General features: G+C 40.2%; 1 protein-coding gene and 1 long non-coding RNA gene across 5 annotated transcripts; one reads left to right on the forward strand and one right to left on the reverse strand.

Annotated features, from left to right (window-relative positions):
• Nucleotides 1-1744: 1744 nt before the first annotated feature.
• FAM150B (family with sequence similarity 150 member B) lies at nt 1745-15452 on the reverse strand. 4 transcript variants are annotated; one of them, XM_040697622.2, is made up of 6 exons: nt 15334-15452; nt 14242-14560; nt 11749-11802; nt 11555-11635; nt 9561-9626; nt 1745-2406 (listed from the first exon to the last, which is right to left on the reverse strand). In XM_040697622.2, the coding sequence occupies exons 2-5, from the start codon at nt 14498-14500 to the stop codon at nt 9562-9564; spliced, it is 459 nt and encodes a 152-aa protein (XP_040553556.1). In that variant the 5' UTR covers nt 14501-14560; nt 15334-15452; the 3' UTR covers nt 1745-2406; nt 9561. The 4 variants fall into 4 exon arrangements, with proteins under 4 accessions (XP_040553556.1, XP_046795276.1, XP_015140420.1 ...); XM_046939320.1 differs by having other exon boundaries at nt 15237-15438; XM_015284934.4 differs by lacking the exon at nt 15334-15452 and adding an exon at nt 14886-15011.
• A 595-nt stretch (nt 15453-16047) lies between these two features.
• On the forward strand, nt 16048-22758 carry LOC121110202. The gene is made up of 3 exons (XR_005858223.2): nt 16048-19651; nt 20305-20381; nt 20544-22758. It is a non-coding gene; the product is annotated as an uncharacterized LOC121110202 (long non-coding RNA).
• Nucleotides 22759-23227: the final 469 nt, after the last annotated feature.

Consider the following 23227-nt stretch of genomic DNA (forward strand, 5'->3'; position numbering starts at 1 on the left):
ATGCATCCAGGGATGGAGCATCCACAGCTTCTCTGGGCAGCCTGTGCCAGTGCCTCACCACCCTGAGTAAAAAAGATTGTTCCTAACATCCAGTCTACGTCTTCCCTCTTCTAGATTAAAGCTGTTGCCCCTTGTCCTGTCACTGTCTATCTGTTTGGGGGCTTTTCTGGGATTTTTTTGCTGTAAACCAGCTAGAAAATGTGTTAATGAGGTCTCTGATTTTTGCTAAACTTTCAGTTGGACATAAAACTTAAGAACCTGTTTACTGTAAGGGAAGTGGTAGATGGAACACTTGGGTGCAGAAACTAGGATCTGTGTGTATTACTGGATTACCAGTGATTTTGATTTTCTGACAAACTTGTTAGGACTTTGCACATTAATAGCTGTTTAACTTCAGGGACAAAGAATAACATACACAGTATTTCAGGACAAAACATCTACGTGAATTTTTTTATGCAGTAGCCTCAGAAGTGGAAGTATTTAGACATAACCATTGTTATTTTCTGCCCAAAAGACCATTTAAAATATGCCAGTAATATACCTCAGACAATTAAGAGCCTGATGGGTTGTGCTTTCCCATTTGTGGCTGAGTAGAAATAGAACCTATACTTTCCTACATATTGAAGTTAAGATGTAGAGGTCTTTACTCTGTGTCTTTGGTCTGCTGGGGTAACAGAAAGGAGATGTGAAGATATGGTTGTTTATCTTTGCTAGGCTTAGGAACTTTTCTTTAACATGATAAGAAATCAAAACTATTTGTGTTAAATTCAGTTCAGATAAAAGTTTGAGGTTTGACCCAAGTTACGTTTCTAGCCAGTGCACTATTGGCTACATAATTCATTAGCTATGCTAGGAGGTAAAAGCTCATTCATTAATTTACTTAGTCCTTCATTGGTTTCTCTTGGAGGAAGAGGAGGAGAGCAATGCAGTACGGTAAAGGCATTTGAAGAGTGTGAGAACATAGAATAGGAATTGCCTTCAGGAAGGAGATCTGCACAGTACCATTATTAGGCTTCCAAGAGAAACAGTGAACATATGATACACAATTTGTGTATTAATCATTGTACACATTTACATTTTTAATGTTATATTTTAATACTGAGTGAAAAAAATATAGAACTGACTCCTCCTCCAACCCCTGGACTGTTTCAGCTTACATAATAAATCTGCACCCAAGACTAAATAAACAAAATCTGCTACCCTATGGTTTGTATGTTCTGTTAAAACCTATGATTTCTGCTAAATCTAAAAAAAAAAAAAACAAAAACAAACAAACAAACAAAAAAAACTTCTGCAGAATTTACTTATTAATTTATCAAGACAATTTTCCTTTTACGGTACTTTTTTTTCTAGAAAATTCTGATTTGACCAGATTTCAGTCCTACTACAAACCAAAATAATCATACTAATTTAAAATCCCAATTAGGGGTGTTATGTGAATAGACTGATTGTGGGGGTTTTGTTTGAAACAACCATTTGTCATGCAAAAGAAATTCAGAATTCTGTATGAAGTTGGAGCAGCCTTGTGGTCTGAGCATTTCCTGAGATTTTAATGCAAAGATCTGGAAGTCCTGAAAAGTCCACAGTCCAAAGTACTGAACTTCTCCAAGGTGGGTGTTCCTTTCTTTATTACTGAAGCTAATTCTCATTGGAAAGAGACTTATGTGTGGATAAATGATAGTAGCTACCTGAAAATAGCATCCAAGTATCAGATTCAGTGAGCAGAAAGCAAACGGAGGACAACTTAATACCAAACACTTTATTACTTATGCCTGTTATTTACATTATTTACATATTGCACATTAGCTGGAATGTTTTATACATTTATTATATAAAGTAAATTAATGGCAGCTTGTGTTTGTGTACAAAATCCATGCTCCACTGTCCCCAAAAATATTTCTACTTGGAATTACATTTCTGGTTGTCATGCAATTAGTACTCCCAGGGTACAATGTGACCCCAATGCAAGTTTGTTTTAACCAAACTTTAAAAAATTTGCATAAGCATGAAGGATATCAAGTGACCACAACTACTGTGGAGAAGATCTTTAGTAGTTCTAGATGTACTAACAAACATTCCTTAAAACAATAGAACATCAATTTTCTTGGTGAAATACTTGTGTTTATGTAATTTTTGGCAGCATTACACATCAGTTGTGGTGTGTTTTTAAGTATGGAACATTATGTATTACTGGCAGTTATGCTACTGTAAAGAGAATGTCAATCTGCAAACTTGACAACATACAAAATACATGTTAAAAGAATTATGGGAAGTAGTCTGTCAATCTGCAAAAATAAATCTCTTGTTCACAATGGAATATGTTATAAAGGTAATAAGTTCTATTTCCCTGTTGGTTTCCAAGGCACTTCTCTTGGTTCTTGATGTTTCTTTTAATGGTAACAGTACCTGGTGGATAAAAAGAAAAAAGAAAAAAATTGCCTGTCATAATTTTTATACTTAGATAAAAGTGTTTAAGAATGCTGTTAGCATAACTAAAATAGTAAGTAAATAATTCTGGAGAATTCAGTAATAAATCTTCACGAAGATCTAACAGTGAGTGTAGCTCTACTAAATTAAGTGTTTTGTTTTGTTACTCAAGTCTGAGTTCCAGAAATCATTCTTGTTTTTGTGCTGGTTCATTTCAGGTAGGCAGAAGAGATTGGAATACTACAGTTCTACCAGTTGATAATATGCTTGCAGGTAAGTTTAGCCTATATCTACATCTGCAGCAGTAAGGACAAAAAGTGAATAAACAAGGATAGCATCAATAGAATCATAGAATAAATAGCCTGGGTTGAAAAGGACCACAATGGTCATCTAGTTTCAACCCCCCTGCTATGTGCAGGGTCGCCAACCACCAGACCAGGCTGCCCAGAGCCACATCCAGCCTGGCCCTGAATGCCTCCAGGGATGGGGCATCCACAACCTCCTTGGGCAACCTGTTCCAGTGCGTCATAATGCCTTGCTATCAGGAAGCTGTTGGTACAATGTTTAGTAATCATCACGGTAAGGTTGGAAGGATTTAGGAAGGATGTGATGTTTCATTGGGCCTGTTAGTGAAGAAATTTGGACTTATAAACAAGAAACAAATCAAGTAATTTGTTGAGATTCAGTCATATAGCTATTGCTCCTGGAATCTTCAAATAGTGAGGCAACACAGACTGAGTAGAAGCTACAACAGGTCAATTTTCTGCCAGTTTTAATAACTTTTCCCAGAACAGATTCTTGGAATGAAATTACATCCATTTCTATAGCTGTTTCAAAATTATAGATTTCTACAGTATGTATGTACATGTATTGTGTAGTGTAGTAATGTTAATTCAAAAGTTGTGCAGTGAAGGCTACCACAGCCCCTCTCTCCAGTCCTTTAAGCCAGCTGAGAAAATGTAATATGGCCACCACTGTGTACATATCCAGAAATCTATCTCCAGTAACTTCTATGTTCACATTTTCCACAACTGTATTTTCTAGTGATGTGACCATAAAATGCTGCAAGTAGTGTCTACCCAACTTCATGTGTTTCTAAGACCACCTGTTAATGCCCTTATTGAAGGAAAATGCCCTAGCTAAGGAAAAAAGGTATAAATATGCCTTACGGATGTCAGATGTGGAAAATAAGAACAAATCAGGAGTGGATCCTCTACTAGAGTTCTGCTCATGCCGCTTTTCATAGTTGTGATTTTCATATTTTGTATCTGAACATACCTATCTCTGTCACGATCAATGTGAACTCTGATATTTTGAGTTTCTCTACATTTTCTACTGCTTAAGTGTAGTTTGTAATGGTATCATTTGAATGCAAAGTCAGACTTGACGTAACCCATTGAAAATCAAGCTATTGATGCATACAGAAATACTCGTTAGTATTACTTAAGCGTATATTTAATTCTGCAATGTTTCTGAAACTATTAGGAAATGTAATAATGTTACAGACAAGATTAATATAATTTAGTTTTCTTCTGGCTTTGTAGATAGAACAAATATTTATTTTATGTCCTGCCTTGGTGGGGAAAGTGATGTAAATTTTGTCGTGCGTTTTGATCTGTTTTCCATATGTGTGTCCATACTGTGCTCTATTTAAAGTGAAAAGTGATGTCTGAAAACAAATCAATGTGCTTTTAGTCTGATTAGAGTGTGACACAACCGACAAGTTAAACACAGAATTTAATAAATAGTTTGTTCATTACTAACGGGAATATGCAGCTTACCAAGGCTGGATAAACTAGAACTGATTGAACTTACTTGAACCATACCTGCTCTCGTACAGATACCTGATCAAAGTCAGTGGGTCTTAGATTCTCAGTGCTCAGGTAAATTTCACTAAATTTCTCTATCTGTAGTATTCTCAGAGTTTTATCCCTAATCAGTCTGTTGCTGTACTTCTTTAAATTTCTTATAATCTGTGTTACATGCATCAGTCTAGAAAAATTAGACTGGAATTTAGGATAGTCAAGTAGTAATGTTAATGGAGATCCTGAATGCTACTTGACTGCCATAGGCACACAGCTCCATTTTCTTTAACTCTTACTTTTTGTTTTCCTTTGCTAATGCAAATAATAACAATAATAAACATACTGTAAAGGCACACTACTGCTTTCCTCATTTGGTTCTATTCATTATCTGTGCATGATGTTAAATTCTGAGAAAGAACAATCCAAGAGAGGAAGTTAATATTTTAAGTATCAGTATAAATTGTAAAACATTGCACCAACAGGGCTCTGTAGCAGAATTTCCTTTTGCTAATATCTGAAATTCCTGAATATCTGATATTTGAATATCTGAAATATTTGCTACTATCTGAAATTCCTTTTCCTTCCCCATCAATCATTGCCCAGGTGGAAGGTGGCTCTAGTGGGAGCATGAGGGTATCCATACAGCAAAGATAAAGCTGTTGGTGTTACGTCTGGTGCTAGCCACAGAAATCCCCTAGTAAATAAAATTCAAAATTGCCTAGTAATAAAGTTGAATGATACCACAGTGGTAACCAGTTATGCAGGCCACCTACTTATTTCAAAGAAGTGGTTCTGATAAAGTCTTAAATTAGTTTCTTTGGGAATTATTTCCTGCCACCCAGCAGAGGTGATATAATATGTCATGAGAAGTTGTATATGACAGATCAACATATACTTTCTAGAACAAAAAGTGTTTGTTTTCACTGGATAATATGCAAAACTCACATCTGAATTCCAACTTCACTTCCTTTAAGAAATGAAAGTGTCTGTGATGTTTCTTTAGTGTACTTGGTCTTAGTCTGAATAAGAAACTGTAAGAAAGCAATTAAAGACTGCTGTTCCCCAGTTAGAAAAGACTTGAAGCAAAACATAAGTAAGAACCCACTATTTCTGCTTAAAGATTGTTTGAAGTAATGCTTATACAATATGGTGTACAGGATTGGGATGTCCAGTATGTTATTTGTTTTCTCCTTATGTATTTAAAGTTTCCAAATTTCTCTTGTACTTTCAGCTTTCTTAACATACGAGTACAGTTAACACATCTTAAGAAGTTTACACAGTTTTATTTTTTAATTTACAAAGAAATTTTTAGTTATCAGTATGCTTTAGCTTACTTGGATTTTTATAAAGAATCTTTGACCTTCTTATGTATATATATATTTATTCTTGCCCTGTAATGTACAGTATTAAGCAAGAAACATTGTCTTTATTGCTTTTATTTAAAATATTGCTAGTTGTATCTGCTTTTCTGGGAAATAAATAACCAGTAGATTTTTAATGTACTTTTTGTATTACAGTTCTCTTTCTCACCCTTCAGTCTTGTATTTAGTACTTAAAAACTATTTAACTAGTTTTATCTTGTTCATTAGAAGCAACTGTAGAAACTTTAGAAGAAGTTAATATATAAGCAGTTGTGTGTAAGCACTTAGAACAGAAATATGTAATCATACATTCAATTGCAGTCTGCAGTCCTTATGGTACCAGGAGGTGTTAAGAATGCATCATGAGATCACCATTGGTCTCTAGCAAACACCTGGTCATGGAAATGGGAGAGTGCCAATAGTAGCACCTTGTGGTTTTCAAACAAATGTAGTAAAATGTGACTGAAGCCAAAGTGATTGTGACAAATGCTGCCAGGGAGGCTGGATTTTCAGACTGATCCTTGTCTTTTGCCACAAATATACAAGTTCTTCATTGAGAACTTCAGGTGAATGCTTCAGGAGTCTTGTTCCTGATGCTCATTAATTTTCACTGCAGACAATGTAATAGTTGTTGGTTATACCTGTATGGCAGGGCAAGCATTACATATGGAAGCTGTTAGCAAAGTCAGAGAAGAATGAGGCTGAAGGAGAGAATACAGAATATTGAGGATAGGACTCCAGCATAGTTCTGTTGAGCACAGGGTACTGCAGAATAAAACTAGTTAGAGTTGAAACTAGTGGCAAACAAGGAGTACAGTCTGGGTTGCTTATCAGAAAAGGGACTACTGAGTGATGTGTTAATATAGACATGCTGCTCTGGATTGACTGATGCTCCCTGAACAAGTAAAAGGGATCTAACTGGGACCCTGTGTTGCTCAGATTTTTGGGATGAGCAAACTTTGAAAGTATACTCTAAAAAGTAGACAGGAAATGAAGCCTAGTGACATATATGTAGGATAAATGAGATGAAGGTGTTCTCTACTACTTAGGAATTAGTTTAAGCTTTAGAATTGATACTAACTAGTAGATTTATGACAGAAACAAAACAATGAACATTTCCAGGCTATTAAAAAAACCTCTTAACCTAGAGAGCCATCTTAAGCAAGAATAGTTTTGAACTCTTGTACTGTGTTCAAAACTTTAAAACTGCTTGAAAACCCTCTGTGGAGAAAAATGATAGATTGTTAAATACAATCCAAACCCAACCCGTACCTTTTTCTACAGCTCAGTCCATGAAATGATTAAAACAAATAAAGCCTGCTTTGTACTTCCCTGTTTGAATCATAGAATCACTCAGGTTGGAGAAGACCTTAAAGATCATCGAGTCCAACCATGACCTAACCATACTACCCTAACAACCCTCCATTAAATCATGTCCCTGAGCACCACATTTGAGTGGATGTGTTAACCACACAAAAATGAACTGATACAGTGGAAAAGATCTGGGTAGAAAAGATGCTTCATTTTATGGGGACACCAGCGTGGATCACTAGGCACATGAGATAAAGAATAGCCTTTCTCTCCACTAATAAATATTGCTTAAGACTTCTGACACTATTGTTTGCGTATCTTTGTGGAGGACTACAGAAGAGGAGGCATGTGGAGACTTTCAGAAGTGCAAGTCAGTTAAGCAAAGAAGTTGCTTGGCAAAATAAGATGGATGGAGTTTTTTTTAAAAGACTTTCATGTTGAGTGAGAACTACTATAATACCTAGTTTGTGCTTTCAGTGTAGGATGTAATGATACAGATGGAACTTCCAAAAGAAGGGAAGAAAAAAACTCTCTGCTCCGATGTATCTGCTTGCTAGTCATGGTAATAAAACTAGTCACTCGTCTGTCACTGGTGAATATTATTATATAATAGCCAATCTCCTCCTTGCTTTCCTTGAAATGAAAGGTTGAATCCATGGAATTCCTTCTAGTTAGGTTAAGAAATGTACCGATTTGCTAAATTTTATTTGTCTTACTACTATATGCAGTTGTTTCCACGATTCCATCCCTGAATACACAATGTGAGGGTAAAAAGATTCCTTTCTATGGCTGCATGTTTCATACAGTGACATCAAGTCATGTAACAGTCATTAGAACTTAGAAACCTTCTGCTTTGAAGCTGGGCTGCTTTAGGAAGTCAGGCAGAAAATACTAACAGGAATGTTAAGGTTAGCATAAAGTCAGAATGCTGAATTACATCTAATTATTTAATATATTATCTCTGCTCTTGCCATTAGAAGAGTATTTTTTAAAAATCTAGTTTGAATCCTTTCTTGAAAATTTAAGCAAATTACCTCTCATTTAACCACACTGGGTAAAGAGAATGGCTTATGAAACCTTTTATGAAACTGAATAGCTCAATTATGTTTTCTCATACTCATCTTTTCTTCCCAATTCCTTTTAGCTCTTCTTGTAAATTATGTTTTCTTTGGTCATGCATGTTGCTCTTTTTCAGACTCTGACCAAGAAGCACCTGTATGTCTTCAAGTGTGGGGTCCTCAATTAGATGCAGTATTCACAGTGATTATTTCAGGTGTTTTATTTTGTCTTTATTTTGTCTTTTTGCCTTTTTTTCGAGTGTGACACAGTTGACTCATGCTTAGTTTGTGATCCACTATAATCCCTACACTTTCTACAGAACTATCTATGTAGCAATTCATAACTTGCCATATATTTCTGCAGTTGACTTCTGCTCCTTGACTTCTTAATTCTGCTTTCCCTCATATTTTATCCTGGTTCTAAACTATTCAGCTAATTTTTCAAGATTATTATTAAATTCAGTATTTTCTGCTGGTTGTGTCTGCTGTCAGAAGTGTAGAAGTATACTAACTGTCTGCTGTCAGGTTGTGTAGAAGTATACTAACTTCTACCACAAAAAAAAAATAATGAAAATGCTGACCAATAACATATCCATAATGTAGCTGTGTGACTCTGTTCGATAGTCTTCCAGTTTGACACTGAAGCACTAATAATGTGAATGTTTTTCCAACCATTTTTCCATTTTTGTTTATAACATCTCCCTCACTTGCTTTTAAGAATGCCATGCAAAACAGTTCCTGTGCTTCAAAAAAAAAAGAAGAAAAAAAGATCCTTAAGCATTATTGCTTTTCTCAGTGACACTGTAAGGTATATATCTTCTTGTAAAGTATCTGATAACATTTGTTACTGACAAATCCGTATGGGTTGTTACTTATTCCTTTGTCAAAGGTCACATTTCTGTCTGAAGCAAAGACCGAGGACAGAATTTAAATTTGTCCTTTTGTATGAGTTTTGTGTCAGTTTTCTAGAAGTACAGATCATTTGGAAGAACTGTTTTTTGGAGCATGCTGAGATCCCTCAAAGTACTTCTAGGAATTAGTGGTACATCTAAGCAAAAAGGGAGAAAATAACCATAGGCATGAAAATCCCAAGAAATCTGAGCAGCTTAGTGTTAGTTTATTAATGCTACTAATACATTTTAAGTACCGTAAAAGCACCTGCAACCTATCTGCATTTATAAAGCTGTCTTGTGTGTAACTACTTATATATTAGCTTATGCTAAAATGTACCCCGTAGATCTACAGCTGCACGCATAAAAGGGCTGCTGCTACCAATATGAGTGATTGTATGCTGAATTAACTCTTGAAAAATAAGCTACAGCTGTCTTTTGTTCTGTAACAACAAATTCACTATTTGCTAACTGTATAATGCTATAAATAATTCACAGCTGATGCGCATGGACTTATTATATAATGACTTCCAGTAGGGGGTAGCCTTTATTTACTGCCACTGTTTGCCAGATTAAGCTAGTTACTCCAGATATTCTGAAAGAGGAATATCTTATCCAAAGAAAGGTATTATGAGTTTTCATGTATGAAACAAAATCCACAGCTTTGCTGTTCAGTGGAATGTCGTTACTGCTCTTAGAAAAGCTTACCTTATCCCTCCATGCACATCGGGCTTACTGCCAACCGAGTAAGAAGCCTGGCACATCTTTTATAGTCTGTCATGAAAGAAGAGCATAAATGCAGACATTACTAAAGTAACCGATTTTGCTTTTAAAAATCAAAGTCAATAAAGGTGTGCAGATCACTGCTGTAATTAAGTTTAATGAACAACTTAGTTTGAAGCAGTATAGAAATCTGTTCCTTGGACTTAAAAAGCTAGTGTGTAAAAACTTTGTAACTGAAAGTTGATCACAAAAGCAGAATAAAGTATCTCTTAGTTGTTCATGCTACTAAGCTACCCAAAATACTGAAAGTTATGACAGCAAAATAGTTTTGTGCTGGCTCCCACGTTGTTGCAGCATCATAGATGCTTTTATCTTTCAAACGCAAAATAAGAACATAGAATGAACAGTAAGCTTAACCTGAAATCAGAATATTATCAAATATTATCAGAAAGTGATATCACACTGTGGGCAAAGCACTGAAGTTGTTTATTTCAGGTTTGTAGAAAACAGTTTCTTTAAGAAGATGGTAGTCTGTCCAGTCCAGTGACTGATGCTGATTTTCATTCAGCATTATTTTCATTAATGGGTAACTACATCCTACACTTCTAGGGATGCTATGTTAACAGTCTTTTATCTCACAGCATAGGTATACTATAATAACCATTTGTACAAATTATCCTCCATTATCCAGACACTACGTTGGTAGGTGTATCACCTGTCAGAAGGAAAAGGCTAATTCAGACATAAAAGCCAACTAGTTTCTAGCTGCACAGCCTGAAGTACTTGTTAGTACAGTCAAATGATATTTGCGATGTGATCCTTATGAAAAAGGTAATATGACCACTTCCTTATTTAAAACACACTAGTTATGAACAACTCCATCTCTATCAATGTAAACCATTACATTATCTGTAAATCTTTATATTTCCAAGGCAGTCTTAATATGAGGCTTTATGAATAGGGAGAAAGTCTGCAGGTCTTACCCAATATGTCTTTAAAATATATTTAGCTGAAATATTTATTAATACTTGAAACTTGGAATCAAGAACTCCTGTTTCTATTCCCAGCTCTGCAACTGACCCAACTGGTTGACCTCAGACAAGTAAAATAAAGTGTGCTTCCATTCTGAAAAGGCTGTGCTAAAAGAGCATCTTATTCACGAGGTCCATCTTGGTATGAATCTGAAGTCATGTATACTGAGTGATAAATGTTGATTTCTGATTTATTTGAAATTCTTTGTGCTGTCAACACTGATGAGATATCATAATATGAATTTGCTTCTTTGTACCCATCAGCTGTTTTTTGTTTGTTTGTTTGTTTGTTTGTTTCACTAAGCCTTAGAAAGTATTTTTGCAATTTACTGAAGAGAAAGGTTGCAAAGTCAACGTGACTAATAGACTGGTGACTGAACTTTGAAAATATGTAATGCCTTTAAAGCATGTTATAGAATCACATAGCAGCTGAGGTTGGCAGGGCTCTCTGGGTCCATCTGGCCCAAGTCCTGCTCAAGCAGAGACACTCAGAGCAGGGTACTCAGCACCACATCCCAACGGCTTTTGAAAATCTCCATGGAGGAGATCCCGCACCCTCTGGGCAACCTGTGGCACTGCCATTGCATGTTCTACATAGATAATTAATGAAAAGGAAATAGCCCCAACTGGATTCCTGTTCCTATTTTGAATTTGCAGCACTAGAAGTTACATATGATAGGTTTAGGAGACAAGTCATGTTCCTATGAAAAAAAGACACCTTTGATTTCTAACCAAAAAAGGTGTATGCATAAATAGCTGAGGAAGCAGTGTTTACAGTCATTCTATTCACAGTTAGTTGTCTTGCCATTTCCCCTCACTGTAATATTAATGCTGAAGAGCACTGCAAGAAATACACTCTAGTACTGTGCCACAACTGGTATTCCATAGAGTTACTCTACTTTAGAGTTCTCTGTTTTATGAAAATTAGCCTTTGTTTTTAGCACTTACAGGCTGGGATGGTGCAGTCCCTTGTATTGTGGTAAAGCCGATGAAAGTGTTTACTACATTTTGGGCTGAAGTAGAGTGGACCTGAAACAGAAGGAAAAAATAACTTAAGAATCACCATAGCTTGCAGGAGGAATAGCATAGCTTATGATACATACCCAAAAAAAAAAGGATACCAATGCAAAATTAAGACATACCTGTTAAGTGCTTTAAAAACTTGTCTTTCATCCTCAGATCTCTGGGAACTATTTCTGATGGAAAGAGAAAAAAACAGTCACTGCTGTAGGGACGGTTCTTGGCAAGTATAAGAAAAAGGAATAAATTCCGACCAGCAGCCACCACCACCACCTCTTGACAGATGCACAGGAGTCAAACTCATTTGCACACAGTAGGCCAAATGCCAAACACTTGTTTTACCTTCAAAGCCACTGTGAAACACCCTGTGGTATTAAACAGGTAACGTCTGTTAGGTGTGCAGTCATCAATGGGGTTTGACAGATAACTAACAAATACAGTTTAGCTCTCCATCAATTGCATTTTCCCATTTACCTACTTTAAAACCTCTATAAAATTTTGATTCCCAGTTACTGAGAAATGGCTTGTTCCAATACTGGTAAGGATCCAAAGGTAAATTCGGGTTTGGTTCCATGCCTTGTCTTCCAATTTTCTTATGCAAACATATCTATTCTTTTGCTAGAGGTGTGTTTGTATGAGCACTGTCCTGCTGTAATCATGAAACTGTATTCATCTACTTACAGGAATCTTTTTTTTTTTTTTTCCCCTCAAGCTGTAAATAAAATTCACAGGAAATGATTCCAAGCAAATTGCTCTCTTTTGGCTCTCTGTGTTTGTGGTTTACCACCTTGCATATTGTGTTCAGCAGATGGCAAAATGAAACTGGTTTACTGAAATCCATTTTAGCCCTAACCCTTCCCTGTGTCTTCCTGATTTACAGCTATCTTTGATTGCTTTCCGTTACAAACTCAGTGCTGATAGCAGAGTGCTGCTTGTGTATGATACCCTACGTGGTGTTTTATTTATTTGACCATAAATGCTTGAGCAGCCTTTTTCATTCCCCTGCCACCTCTTATCAGATATAAAGCAGAGAACATTTCCATCCAGATCTGATTCACTTGTGAGGTTAGACACTTCTCGAAAGTCATTCTTCATTTACTTCTAACTTTAGTCAGTGTAAGTAAAATTGACCTTATCATGTTTGACCTAATTATGTCATGAAAAGCATTAAAACCACACATGCTTCACTCAGAAATTTCCCTGGGGACAGACTCACTGGGAAAGTGATGCCAAAACTCAAATGAAGAACTCTTGAGCAGTAGTCCCTTTTCCGAGTTGCAGGGAGTAACTCTATTATGACAGGATGAAAGCTTCTGCTGAGGACTCAGTGACACCGATACCAATGTTTCCATTCTGTTTTGGTTTTACATCTGCATTGGTAACTGATCAGTGCAAGCCAAATGTTTTGCACCAATATGCTGATGTTGGATGGCCAAAAACTGCTCGTGTTTCAAGTTGAGTTGTGCACATTATGGTTCACTGCTCAGCCTGCTGTAACTTTTCGACATTTATAAAACAACATGTTTTCACTGTGCTGATCTTAAATGGAACAAAATTCTCTTCCTTTGTATATTGGTTAATCATCCAGATGGGGATATAACATTTTCATGACAATCACCAACAAATGCAAATCATGAGGATATTTGGATATGAGTGAGTAAAGAAAAGGTACAAAGGAGCTCTATGAGATCAATAAAGGAAAAATAGATAACGTACTAGCAAAATAGAAGACAGATTGGAAAAAGGTGAGCAGACATCTGCTGGAAAGTATTCAGAAAGTCACTTTCAGTAGGAGGAGTGAGATAAGCAGCAATGCTCCAGGGGTTTAAGAGTGAACAATAAATGAGACATGGCAGCAGAAGTCACATCAGCTTGCAGCTGGATGCACAGAAACACACTGTGAAACCGAGCTGTAGAGCTCCATGCACCCCTTTGTGCTCGGTATGACTGCTTCCGGACTGCTCCGGACATCCAGCCCTGGATGGGTGTCTTATGGACAAATGGAACCTCATGGAGGTCATAGAGGAGCCACTCAGCTGAGCAGAACTGACTGAAGGAGTGACTCAAAGCATTCAGAGCTTGTGTGGTGACAGAGGAGTACACTGCTGCAGTTCCCTACCACTTATCAAACCTGTTACCTTCAGAGTACAAATGGGACTGACTGAAGCTGGGCAAAAAGTTAAATGAAACGACAGAGCTCCTGTTATCTATCACTGCATGAGCGTAGAATCCTGCAGGGGAATCACTACTAGAGCGATTTCCAAGAAACACTTAAACCAGGCACATTTTTAAAAATGCTAACTAACAAGAGAAAGAGCATTTTCGTAGCTTCTTTGATCTCACACATTTCAGTCTTTTCCCTCGTTAGTGGGTTCTGTTGAAAGCCCACACACAGGAAGTCAGACTCAGATGAGTACATTATCCAGAGGGTATGAGACTCAGATGTGAATGGAGTTTTTCTATTCCAAATGTGCCGCCTGCATCAGTTTCTGATACCAAAGCGAGGCTGCAGGTATTTTGGGTGGTGAGTCCTCGGTCTAAAATTGGTAACCTGATGTCTGAGTCCCCAACACACTGCGGAACCACAGAGATCTAAGCCACGGGCTGGGACTTACCAACTCTCTGCTCATCCTGGTATCCTCCGTAGTCAGCCACTTCCCTCCGATCCAAGCTGTAGTCGTGCTTGGAGAAGTACTGCACCCCACTGTCCTTCTCCAGGCGGTACCTCTTCAATTCCTGAATGATCTCCATGATGAGATTTAAGAGACTTTGCCTGTCCTTCAGATCCGCGGCGTCGGTTTTCTCTTTGCAGTATCCTGCCGAGAGCACCAAGAGCACCAGCCCCAGCAGCCCAGGAGACCTCAGTCCGCTCATCGCCGGCTGTCCTGCGGGCTGAGCGCGCCGGCGGAACGGAACGGGAGCTTCCCTGTTTCACTGCGAGAGAACAACAGCGGGAGTGGGTCGGAGGCGGGAGGCTCACGGGGGTGAAACGGGGAATATCGGGGGGAGCGGGGAGACCGCTCCGCAGGTCGCATAACGTGGGGGGGGGGGGGGGGGGAGCCCAACTTTCACAAGTTGGCAGCGGGCAGCGGGGCCCGGCAGCACCTGCCCTCAGCCCGCCCGTGGCTGCCGCCCCGCGCCGCCGGCGTTCGCTCCGGCCGCGTGTGCGCTGCCCGCTGGGCGGCTCCGTGGCGGCTGTCAGTCGGCAGCGGCGGGAGCGGGACGGGGAAAGGAGGGCGGCTGCCCCGCGCCGCGTTACCTGCGTGTCCGCGCCGAGGCGAGCTGCGTGCCCTCGGGCAGCGGAGGGGAGTCCTGGTTGCCGGCGGCTCGCCGCCCCCCTCCCGGCCCTCTGCTCCCTCCGCATCCAACACCTTACTCCATCGCCGCCAGCCCCGCCGCACCGCTTATATAGGCTATAGGATGGCCATGAGACGGCAGATAGTATCGACTTGGAAGTGGGTGGAAAACAATAAAAGTCCACTTGGCAACCTCGCGAGCGTCGCCGCCGCACAGTTCCCCCCCCCCCCCCCCCCCCCAGCCCTGCCCTCGCCGCTCCCGCCCGGTCCCCCCGTCCCTCCCCCGGCTCCGCGCTCGGGCAGGGCTCAGTCACCGCTCTCCGACGTAAGGAGACGGTCCCCAGCGGGCGTGTGCGGTGCGAGGGGGCGGCGGCGGGGAGGTGGGGAGGGGGGGGAGCGCCTCGCCCCGACCTTTAATTAGAAACGCGCGGAGCAGCCTCTGCAATATTCATGGCCCTGGCGCGGCTCCCGCCCGGCTCTCCCCGGCCGCGGGGCCGCTGCCCGCCGTCACCCGCCGGGGGCCGCGCGGCGGGGGAGGGCGGGGAAGCCGCGTGTTTACCAGGAACTTCGGCTCGGGGAAGGGGAGGTGGTGGGGCGCTGCCGGGGAAGAGGAAACCTATTTCTGCTCCCGCTGGCCGGAAAGCCCGCGCAGAGGTGGCGGAGGTGTATACTTGGCACGGGCAGTGCCGGGCGGCGGGGCGGCTTCCTGGGTCGGCGCTGCCTGGAAGCTCTGCGCGGGGAGGAGGAGGGCGGCGGGGACGGGGACGGGATGAGGGCTCGGCACGGTCTGGCGGCAGCGCCGTGTCCCATGAGCTCCGTGCTGCTCCGCCGGGCAGTGCCTCCGCGCTGCTCGGCGGCGCTGTGCCCGCCTGAGCCCCTCGGAACGTGTGGAGCTGGAGGGAAACGCGGATGAAACACGATCCTGCTGAACTTTTCTATTTACTTTGATTGTGTGTATAAACCTCTCCCTTGGCAGACGAAAAAAAAAAAAAAAACCCCAACAACAGGCAAATACAAAGTTGGACCGCGTGGCGGGAGCGCTTTCCAAACCCTAAAAGTAGACGGGGGCGGGGAGGGACCGGCCTCACAGCGGCCGCGGGGCAGGTGAGGCGGCAGCCAACAGTGACTCGCAGCGGCCGCTGCGCCGCGAGGCGGCCCCTCCAGGCGGCGGGAACGGCGGTAGCGCGGCGCTGTGAGGGGCGCCGGATCCGCGTGCGCTGTCCGCCAACGGGGGGAGCGGAGCGGGCGCGGCCCCGCGGGCGCCGTGGCTGAGAGAGATTGTCGGGGACAAGACTGAGCAGGAAGGGCTTTGACTGAAGTCCAGAAGCCCACCTTCTCTTTGGCTGTATCTGCCACCTCGAGGCTCAGGGAAAATAATTAATTGGAAGAGTAGCTCAGCAGCGACAAAGCATGCCACTTGGCATGACATAACTTGATGTGGTGTATTTAAAAGTTAGTCACGCCAAATATTGACACCCTGTCTGTGTGCTGGGGTCACCTGATAGACATGGGCAAGATGGAGAACCAATTAGGTACAGCCTGGTGTTCACAGAATCGTAGAATCACAGAGTTGTAAGGGATGCTTAAAAGCCATCCAGTCCAATGCCCCTGAAATGAACAGGGACTCCTACAGCCAGATCAGGTGCTCACAGCCCCATCCAGCCTGACTGTGGGTGTCTCCAGGGCCAAGGGATCCACCACCTCTCTGGACAACCTGCTCCAATTCCTCACCATGCTTACTGTAAAAAACTTCTTCCTTATATCCAGTCTAAATCTCCTCTCTTTTCGTTTGAAACCATCTCCTCTTGTCCTATCCCAGCAGAGTATGCTGAAGGGCCTGTCCCCTTCTTTCTTACAGCCCCCCTTTAGATACTGAAAGGCTCGGTCCCCATGCCCTAAGTACAGAACAGCCTGTGCTATGTGTGCACCAGGCAGCACTGCACCATTCAGCTCACAAGTTGGCAACATTGTCCCTAGCAATCCATATGTACCAAGGCAGGTCTGACATGGAGACCAGCTGCCATGAAATGATGACTTGTATTGCTTTCTTCCTCTGGTTAAGACACGACATATCAAAAACCATGCATTAACCACTTCCATGAGGTAACTTCATAAAAAGGTGTCCGGCATGATCCTAAAACATGCCGAGGATAAATTAACATCGTAGACAATTTCAGTGCTCAGAAATACTTCTCTTTAATTTATTTGTATAAATTCAAAGTACTATGGAAATACTGACTGGGATATCAGGCAGATAAGTAACACTCTGATGTCTTTTTATGCACACAGAAATTGAGGCAAGGGTCTGTTCTAATTTGCTTATGCTAAATTACACAAATATGTGTACAGCTCCCATGGCTTTGGTGCAGTTAAGTGAAATTTACACTGATCGATTTGGAATGAAAATGTTCCACCAGGTTATATTTTCTTAGGGTTTGATCTAAACCAGCTACCTAAATGCTAACCACTTAAATGCTGCCAACTGCTCTTCAACATATACATTGCCAAAACTGACCCCAAGGACTTCCACCCACCCTCAGTCTGACTCCTGAGGCTTCTGAAGCGAGTAGTTGCACTGTTTGCCATTAAAGATCTTGGATTTCTTCCCTAGAAATTAGGAAGAGCCTGACTCTTGTCAACACTAAGCAGCCAGGCTGCTGCAGAAAGCATTCTTCCAGGATTTACAACATGTAAGCTTTAATCTCTTCAGGTAGAGATGAAAGATGAACACAGCTTCGCAGCCAGGACAAAAACCAGCTTGCTTTCCACAAAAGAAGGTTGAGGAGATAGGAAACCCAAGTCTGAAAGTGCAGCCTGAACCAGGAAGAGCAGATCACAGAGGCAGTGCTATTCAAGCAGCATGTTGGCTTGTCCTGGAGCGATAGATTTCATTTTAGAATACCTGGTGTGATTCTACTGGCTTATTTTTACAGGATGTAAAGTGAGTGAACTCCTCTGCAATCAAAATCTATGAGTAGATCAACCTACAGTGTTATTGAATGACTTATCATTAAAATACTCATTGTGATCTTTGGAATAAGGAGCTTACAAAGTGAACACATTTGCATCAAAGGACCGCATGCTGTATTTGGTGGACAGATTTAACCACTGTACTTTTCCCACGTTCCCTTGGTAGGTTATGAAACAGGGGCACTACGTTTGGAACATGGAGCAAAAGCTGAGCAGAATTTTAGCTTTGTTAAATAACACACATTACTCACTGTTTTTACCAGTTCCACTCTATTATGCCATGTTAAGATAGTAAAAGAAAAGATGTCTTGACTTTTTTTATTTATGTGGTGTACGTGAAAACAAGAAAATGTGTACTCTTTGGTTCTGTCGTCTAAGAGTGGTGAAATTTTCATGCTAAGAGCCCTACAGTTTCAAGCATGCTCTTGTTTCGGCTGATTATAACAGACATAAATGTTCCTATCTATATTTAATAGAAGTAAGTGCAACATTTTCTCAAGTGATTGCAGAGCAGAGCTGATTGTCTAAATCAGTCTCATAACCAATACAATGTATGCTTAGGAGAAAATTCTGATGGACGTTCTTACGACTTGACAATAAAAATGCCCCTTGCGTTGCTCTTTATTGATCTCAGAACCTCAAAATAAGATTTCAAAATTCTTTTTTTTTTTTTTTTCCCTTAAACATCACAACTGCGTACAGTAATCTAAAAAAACAGAAGCTACACTGTTTGGTTAAAACAAACTCTTCATTTCTCTTGATAAATCCGATGGAATAAGGTGGGGCTGGTAATTCTGAACTGAGTGGATATTGGCTTGTCAACATGGTAAGTGGACTTCCAAAATATTGGAAGCCTGTTACAAAAATAAGGATTTGATAGCTACGAATGCTTCTATAATTGAAGCTTCTTATCCCAATGAAAGTTAGAATTTTCTATTGAGGAGCTTTTATCCCACCTGATGTTTAAAGAATAATTGCACAGGCAGGTGGCAAGCTGGCTTTTCTTTTTTCTGTCCATTGTCTTTGTACTACTTTTCATTCAATATAATATGTAAGTAAGCATTACTTTGGAATTAAAAGTATAATAGCTATTTTTAAAAATCTATACAGAAAAGATATACATATTGCATCCAACAGACAATGCTTTCCAAAATCTCTCCTCCAAGTTATGAAAATGAGTAATATGTTTTCAATATAATGTATTGTACATCGCTATAAAATAATATTTATGCACCTGGCTCAGTCATCTCTGTGAGCCTCCAGCTCTCAGAGGCAATGCCCAATGACAGCTGCTGGGGAGAGTAATGATGAGGCATTAAGAATTCCTGTAGCACTGAAATCAGCCAGAGAATATATATAACTTGAACAAAAACTTCCACAGATGTTAGGGGTATTAAAGCCAACCGAGCATTTTAAGGGCTTTCCCCAACTTCCTACCTGATGCAAATGCCAGCAAGATTAAAATCCCATCAATCATCACCGCAACCAAAAGTGAAGAACTTTGATATAGTTCCTAAATATTTTATTGGTATTATGATCAGGGCCAGCGTGATGTTTGGTAGAAAGCTTAAAAAATACCACAAAACAGATTTCTGGCTACGGCTTTTCTGTACGTGTAAATCCAAGGCTAAAGGCAGCTCTGTATTGGCCAACGCATCAGTCATTGTGCAGTTCTAAAACGATCCTTTATCAGTTTTGCAGTGTTGGATCCATGCAAAGCTACTGTGGAAATTGTCCTGAACCAGCAGCAAAAGGAAATGTAAGTGTTCTGAGAGTTGTCTCACCTTGCGTTGTGTTCAAAATATCCCCTGAAATCTCAAGGTCCAGAGACTACCACTCTGAATTATTCTCTATATGGTTTTTCAGAGTAAGGATAAGTGCCTCAGAGAACTAAGTCAAACCTCTCTTGACAGTTGACCTCAGGGAGATGCTAACATAAACCAGAACCTTAACTTTTAAGCAGCTGAGGCGGTTAATTTCATTTTAAGAAACTTATCGGCCATAGGAAGTTCTATAGCTACTGTACCGCAGTAAGCCTACTGTATGCGTGTTCACCGTTGACTCTTATTTGTTCACTTACAGTTCTATAGCTGCAGTTGCAAAAGGCTGCCTTACCATATCAAAGTAAGAGTATGAGTGGAAGCTGATGTCTCATTAGCTGATAGAGTGCATTATGTTTGCTCGCTTGCTCTGATCTTTGTGCAAAAGGAAAGAGGATTGCTTCAGTGTACCTAAGAACTCAGGAGAGGCAGAGTAGCTTCCTCTTTCCTTCCCAGCAATGGTTCTTAACTTGAAGAGACAAGTGAATTACATGTGTTTTGTAGAGCCATTGCTGACAAATGACGTATTTTGATAGTACAGCCTAAATTTCAGAATGTTAACTCACTGTGTGTTTTCACCATTTCCTTAAAGATTTATGCTAACAGCCAAAAGTCATCTCAGGCAACGTAAGGATATCTCACATACGACTCGTTAACAGCATCTGAATGGTAAGCACAAACATCTAGAACTTGAAAAGCAGTGATACGTTTTTCCTTATATGGATCCGTAGGCAGACATACTGCTCACCTATTGAGTAGGCTCTGTAACTATCTGGTTCTGTCCTTCCAGAAAGCAGCATTGCAGTCCTGACCGTACACTCTTCATTGCAGCCTCTTCATGACCAGTTTCGTAGTAAGAAACGCTGCTTTCTACGAGGAGGCATGAGGTTTATTCAACAGTAATTCAAGAGCACCATAAGGAGCAGCCTAGAGATTGAAGACATCGACTCCTAGCCTTTCTTGTGCAGAATCACTTCAAGTCCACTGGAGGTTTTCCACTAATCTGGGCTTGTGATTATTGTCTCTTCTTGTATGGAAGACTGCCATTCTTTAGAGGAGAGAAAACATCTTGAGTCAGCCAAAGTGCGGGAAATCCAGGGCCTGGCACACACAGGCTACGTTTCTAGGAGTAAATGTAATGTGCTCAAGACCATTGCTAAAGACTGTGTTAATTAAGCCAGCTGGCACAGGATAGGTTACATCCATTCTGTCCATACTTCTTATTCCCTGTAAGAGGACAGCCTTACGCGAACTACTAATTACTTCCTATGCTTCCTAACTTCCCAACAGTACCACAGAATCAATGGGGAGAGTTGTCACAACAACGTGTCAGGGTTTGCTATAGCAGTTTAACAGTGTATATGGCTGTTCCAGTGCCAGGAACCCTCCCTAGCAGCACTCAGTTTTGTCTTCTAGTATAGGCGCAGCCTGTGAGTTCTGCCTGTATTTCAGTGATCACCAGTCATCCTATGAGGATTGTTACCAGTTGGAAGAACCTACAGGGGCTTTTTTTGCACCATGGCCTAAACTGGAGCAAAACAAACATCAAAATCTGAGAATTCATAAGCAGCTTTGGAAATAGTTCTGTGTCTTTACTGTCAGGCAGCTGTACAAAGCCTCCACTGGAGGCAGCAAAGGGTCTATGTAAATCAGGAAGATTCACAGTGAAATCATATTTGCATCAAAATAGAATAAAAAGGGTCTAAAAATATCTTTTTTTTTTTTTTTCCTCTTGTGTACATTTTCTTTTGAGTAGATCCTATATTGCAATGAAATAAAACTGCCAATACTTTTAGTTTTAGCTTGAGGGAAAAGAAGCGTTTAAAAAGCAATATTATAAGACCTTGGCAAGATGGTCTTTCTACTAAGACAGAAAATGACTTTGCCTCACATTACATTATTTTTAACAATCTATACTGTACTTACTGAATTCTTTACTAACACGATTGCTCTCTTCAGCCTCTTTCATCTCATTCCCCTCCAAAAACTCAGAACCATGCTAAATGGTTCTAAAACTGAAAATTGTCTCTATTTAACATTCATTACAAAGTGGAGAAAATCTTCAATTTATATGTGGTGATTTTTTTTGTTGTTGTTTTGTTTGTTTGTTATGTTTTTTTGTTTGTTTGTTTGTTTTTGGCTGGTGTTAAATTTCTGTGTTCCAAAAATAATGTTATAAAGACCTTTTCTATGATCTAATTTTTTTTAATTTTCACTATTTTGGAAACACAGCTAGATGAAGGAAAAACAAAAACAAAAAAAACACACCACAAAATAGCTGTGTAACTGTGAAAAGACTTTCCATTGCTGAATTAGTACCTGTATGCTGCCATCAAAAATACAAATCTAACTGACGATTCACTGTTTACGTTATTCATTCGGGTTTTACATGGGGCTCAGCTTAGATAATAAAAGCATCCATTTTCACATTTTCTAGTTGGCACTCTTATCTGGGGAAGTCTTTATACGTTTTTATAATGAATTAGAGGAAAAAGATAACTCAAGGGAAAGGCATTTGTCTTAAAATGTTAATTTCCAATTAAAATATTGAATGCAGAGATTATTTCTCTTGTATTATTTTTTTCTGCTATACCAAAGAATTTGGTTCTGTAATGAAAGAAATGGAGATAGACTTCTATCAGTGCCGTCAGGTATTGCATACAGTTATCTTTACACTTTATTCTTATTTGTTTTGCAATGCAAATTTAGTGGAAATGCCACTTTGATATTTTTAGTTAAGTCAGAAATTGCAGTCAGATGTTTCTATCAGGGCTGTGATACTCTTAGGGGCTGTTAAGGAATGAGAGTGCTCCTTGGTCAGCTTTGACCAATGTAGCTGTGATCTTTGCCATTATTCCTTTTGAAAACACATGATCTGAAGTAAAAAACAAACAAAACAAAAAATCAGGTGGAGATATTTGTCTTCTTTTCTTTGTCGGTTTCTTGCTCTGTGTGTTAAAGGAGCAAGAGGACAGTACCTACAAGAAAAGGCTCTTGACGGTAGTATTTGTGATTAGAAGCTAGATGAAACCTAGAACTTCCATTGTCTGGAAAAGTTCAACATTTCAAAATATCTTTTTATTTGAAGACAGTCTCATAAACAAAAGCCTTCAAAAATACTGATGGTGGAAAGTAATTATTAAAAGAATTTCGGGAAATCACAGTATATCCATCCTATGTTTTTTCCTAAAGTTAAGTGAGGCACCCTGCTAATTAAGAGGTGGGAGCACTTTTGGGAGTTCTTCAGAATGATGACTAGCACAGGAACATGTAGAACAGGATGTTTAAAGAATCAAATATTGAAAGGCCTTCCAGGGTCTTTAAAGCTGGGGTCTAACTAGATTTCCCAAGGCTACTACTATGTTCTTGGCTTCATGATGTCCTACAACTCCTGACTGTGCCAAGAAACTTGATCCTGAGATTGGCTGTTAAATCCCCAGTTGCCTGACTGAAACAATCTGTTTGGTGTGACCTACTAGGAAGCTGTGTTTGCAATTTGTCAGAAGTTGACAGAA

Source organism: Gallus gallus, chromosome 3, assembly GCF_016699485.2.
Source record: "Gallus gallus isolate bGalGal1 chromosome 3, bGalGal1.mat.broiler.GRCg7b, whole genome shotgun sequence".
NCBI classification, from domain to species: Eukaryota; Metazoa; Chordata; class Aves; order Galliformes; family Phasianidae; genus Gallus; species Gallus gallus.

Bases quoted from the DNA above. Each gene is read 5' to 3' on its own strand.
- FAM150B (XM_040697622.2), bottom strand. From the start codon at position 14,500: ATGAGCGGACTGAGGTCTCCTGGGCTGCTGGGGCTGGTGCTCTTGGTG. The intron at 11,803-14,241 runs GTAAGTCCCAGC...TCTTTCCATCAG, and splicing joins CCAGGATGAGCAGAGAGTTG to AAATAGTTCCCAGAGATCTG. The intron at 9,627-11,554 runs GTAAGTGCTAAA...CTTTCATGACAG, and splicing joins GGACTGCACCATCCCAGCCT to ACTATAAAAGATGTGCCAGG.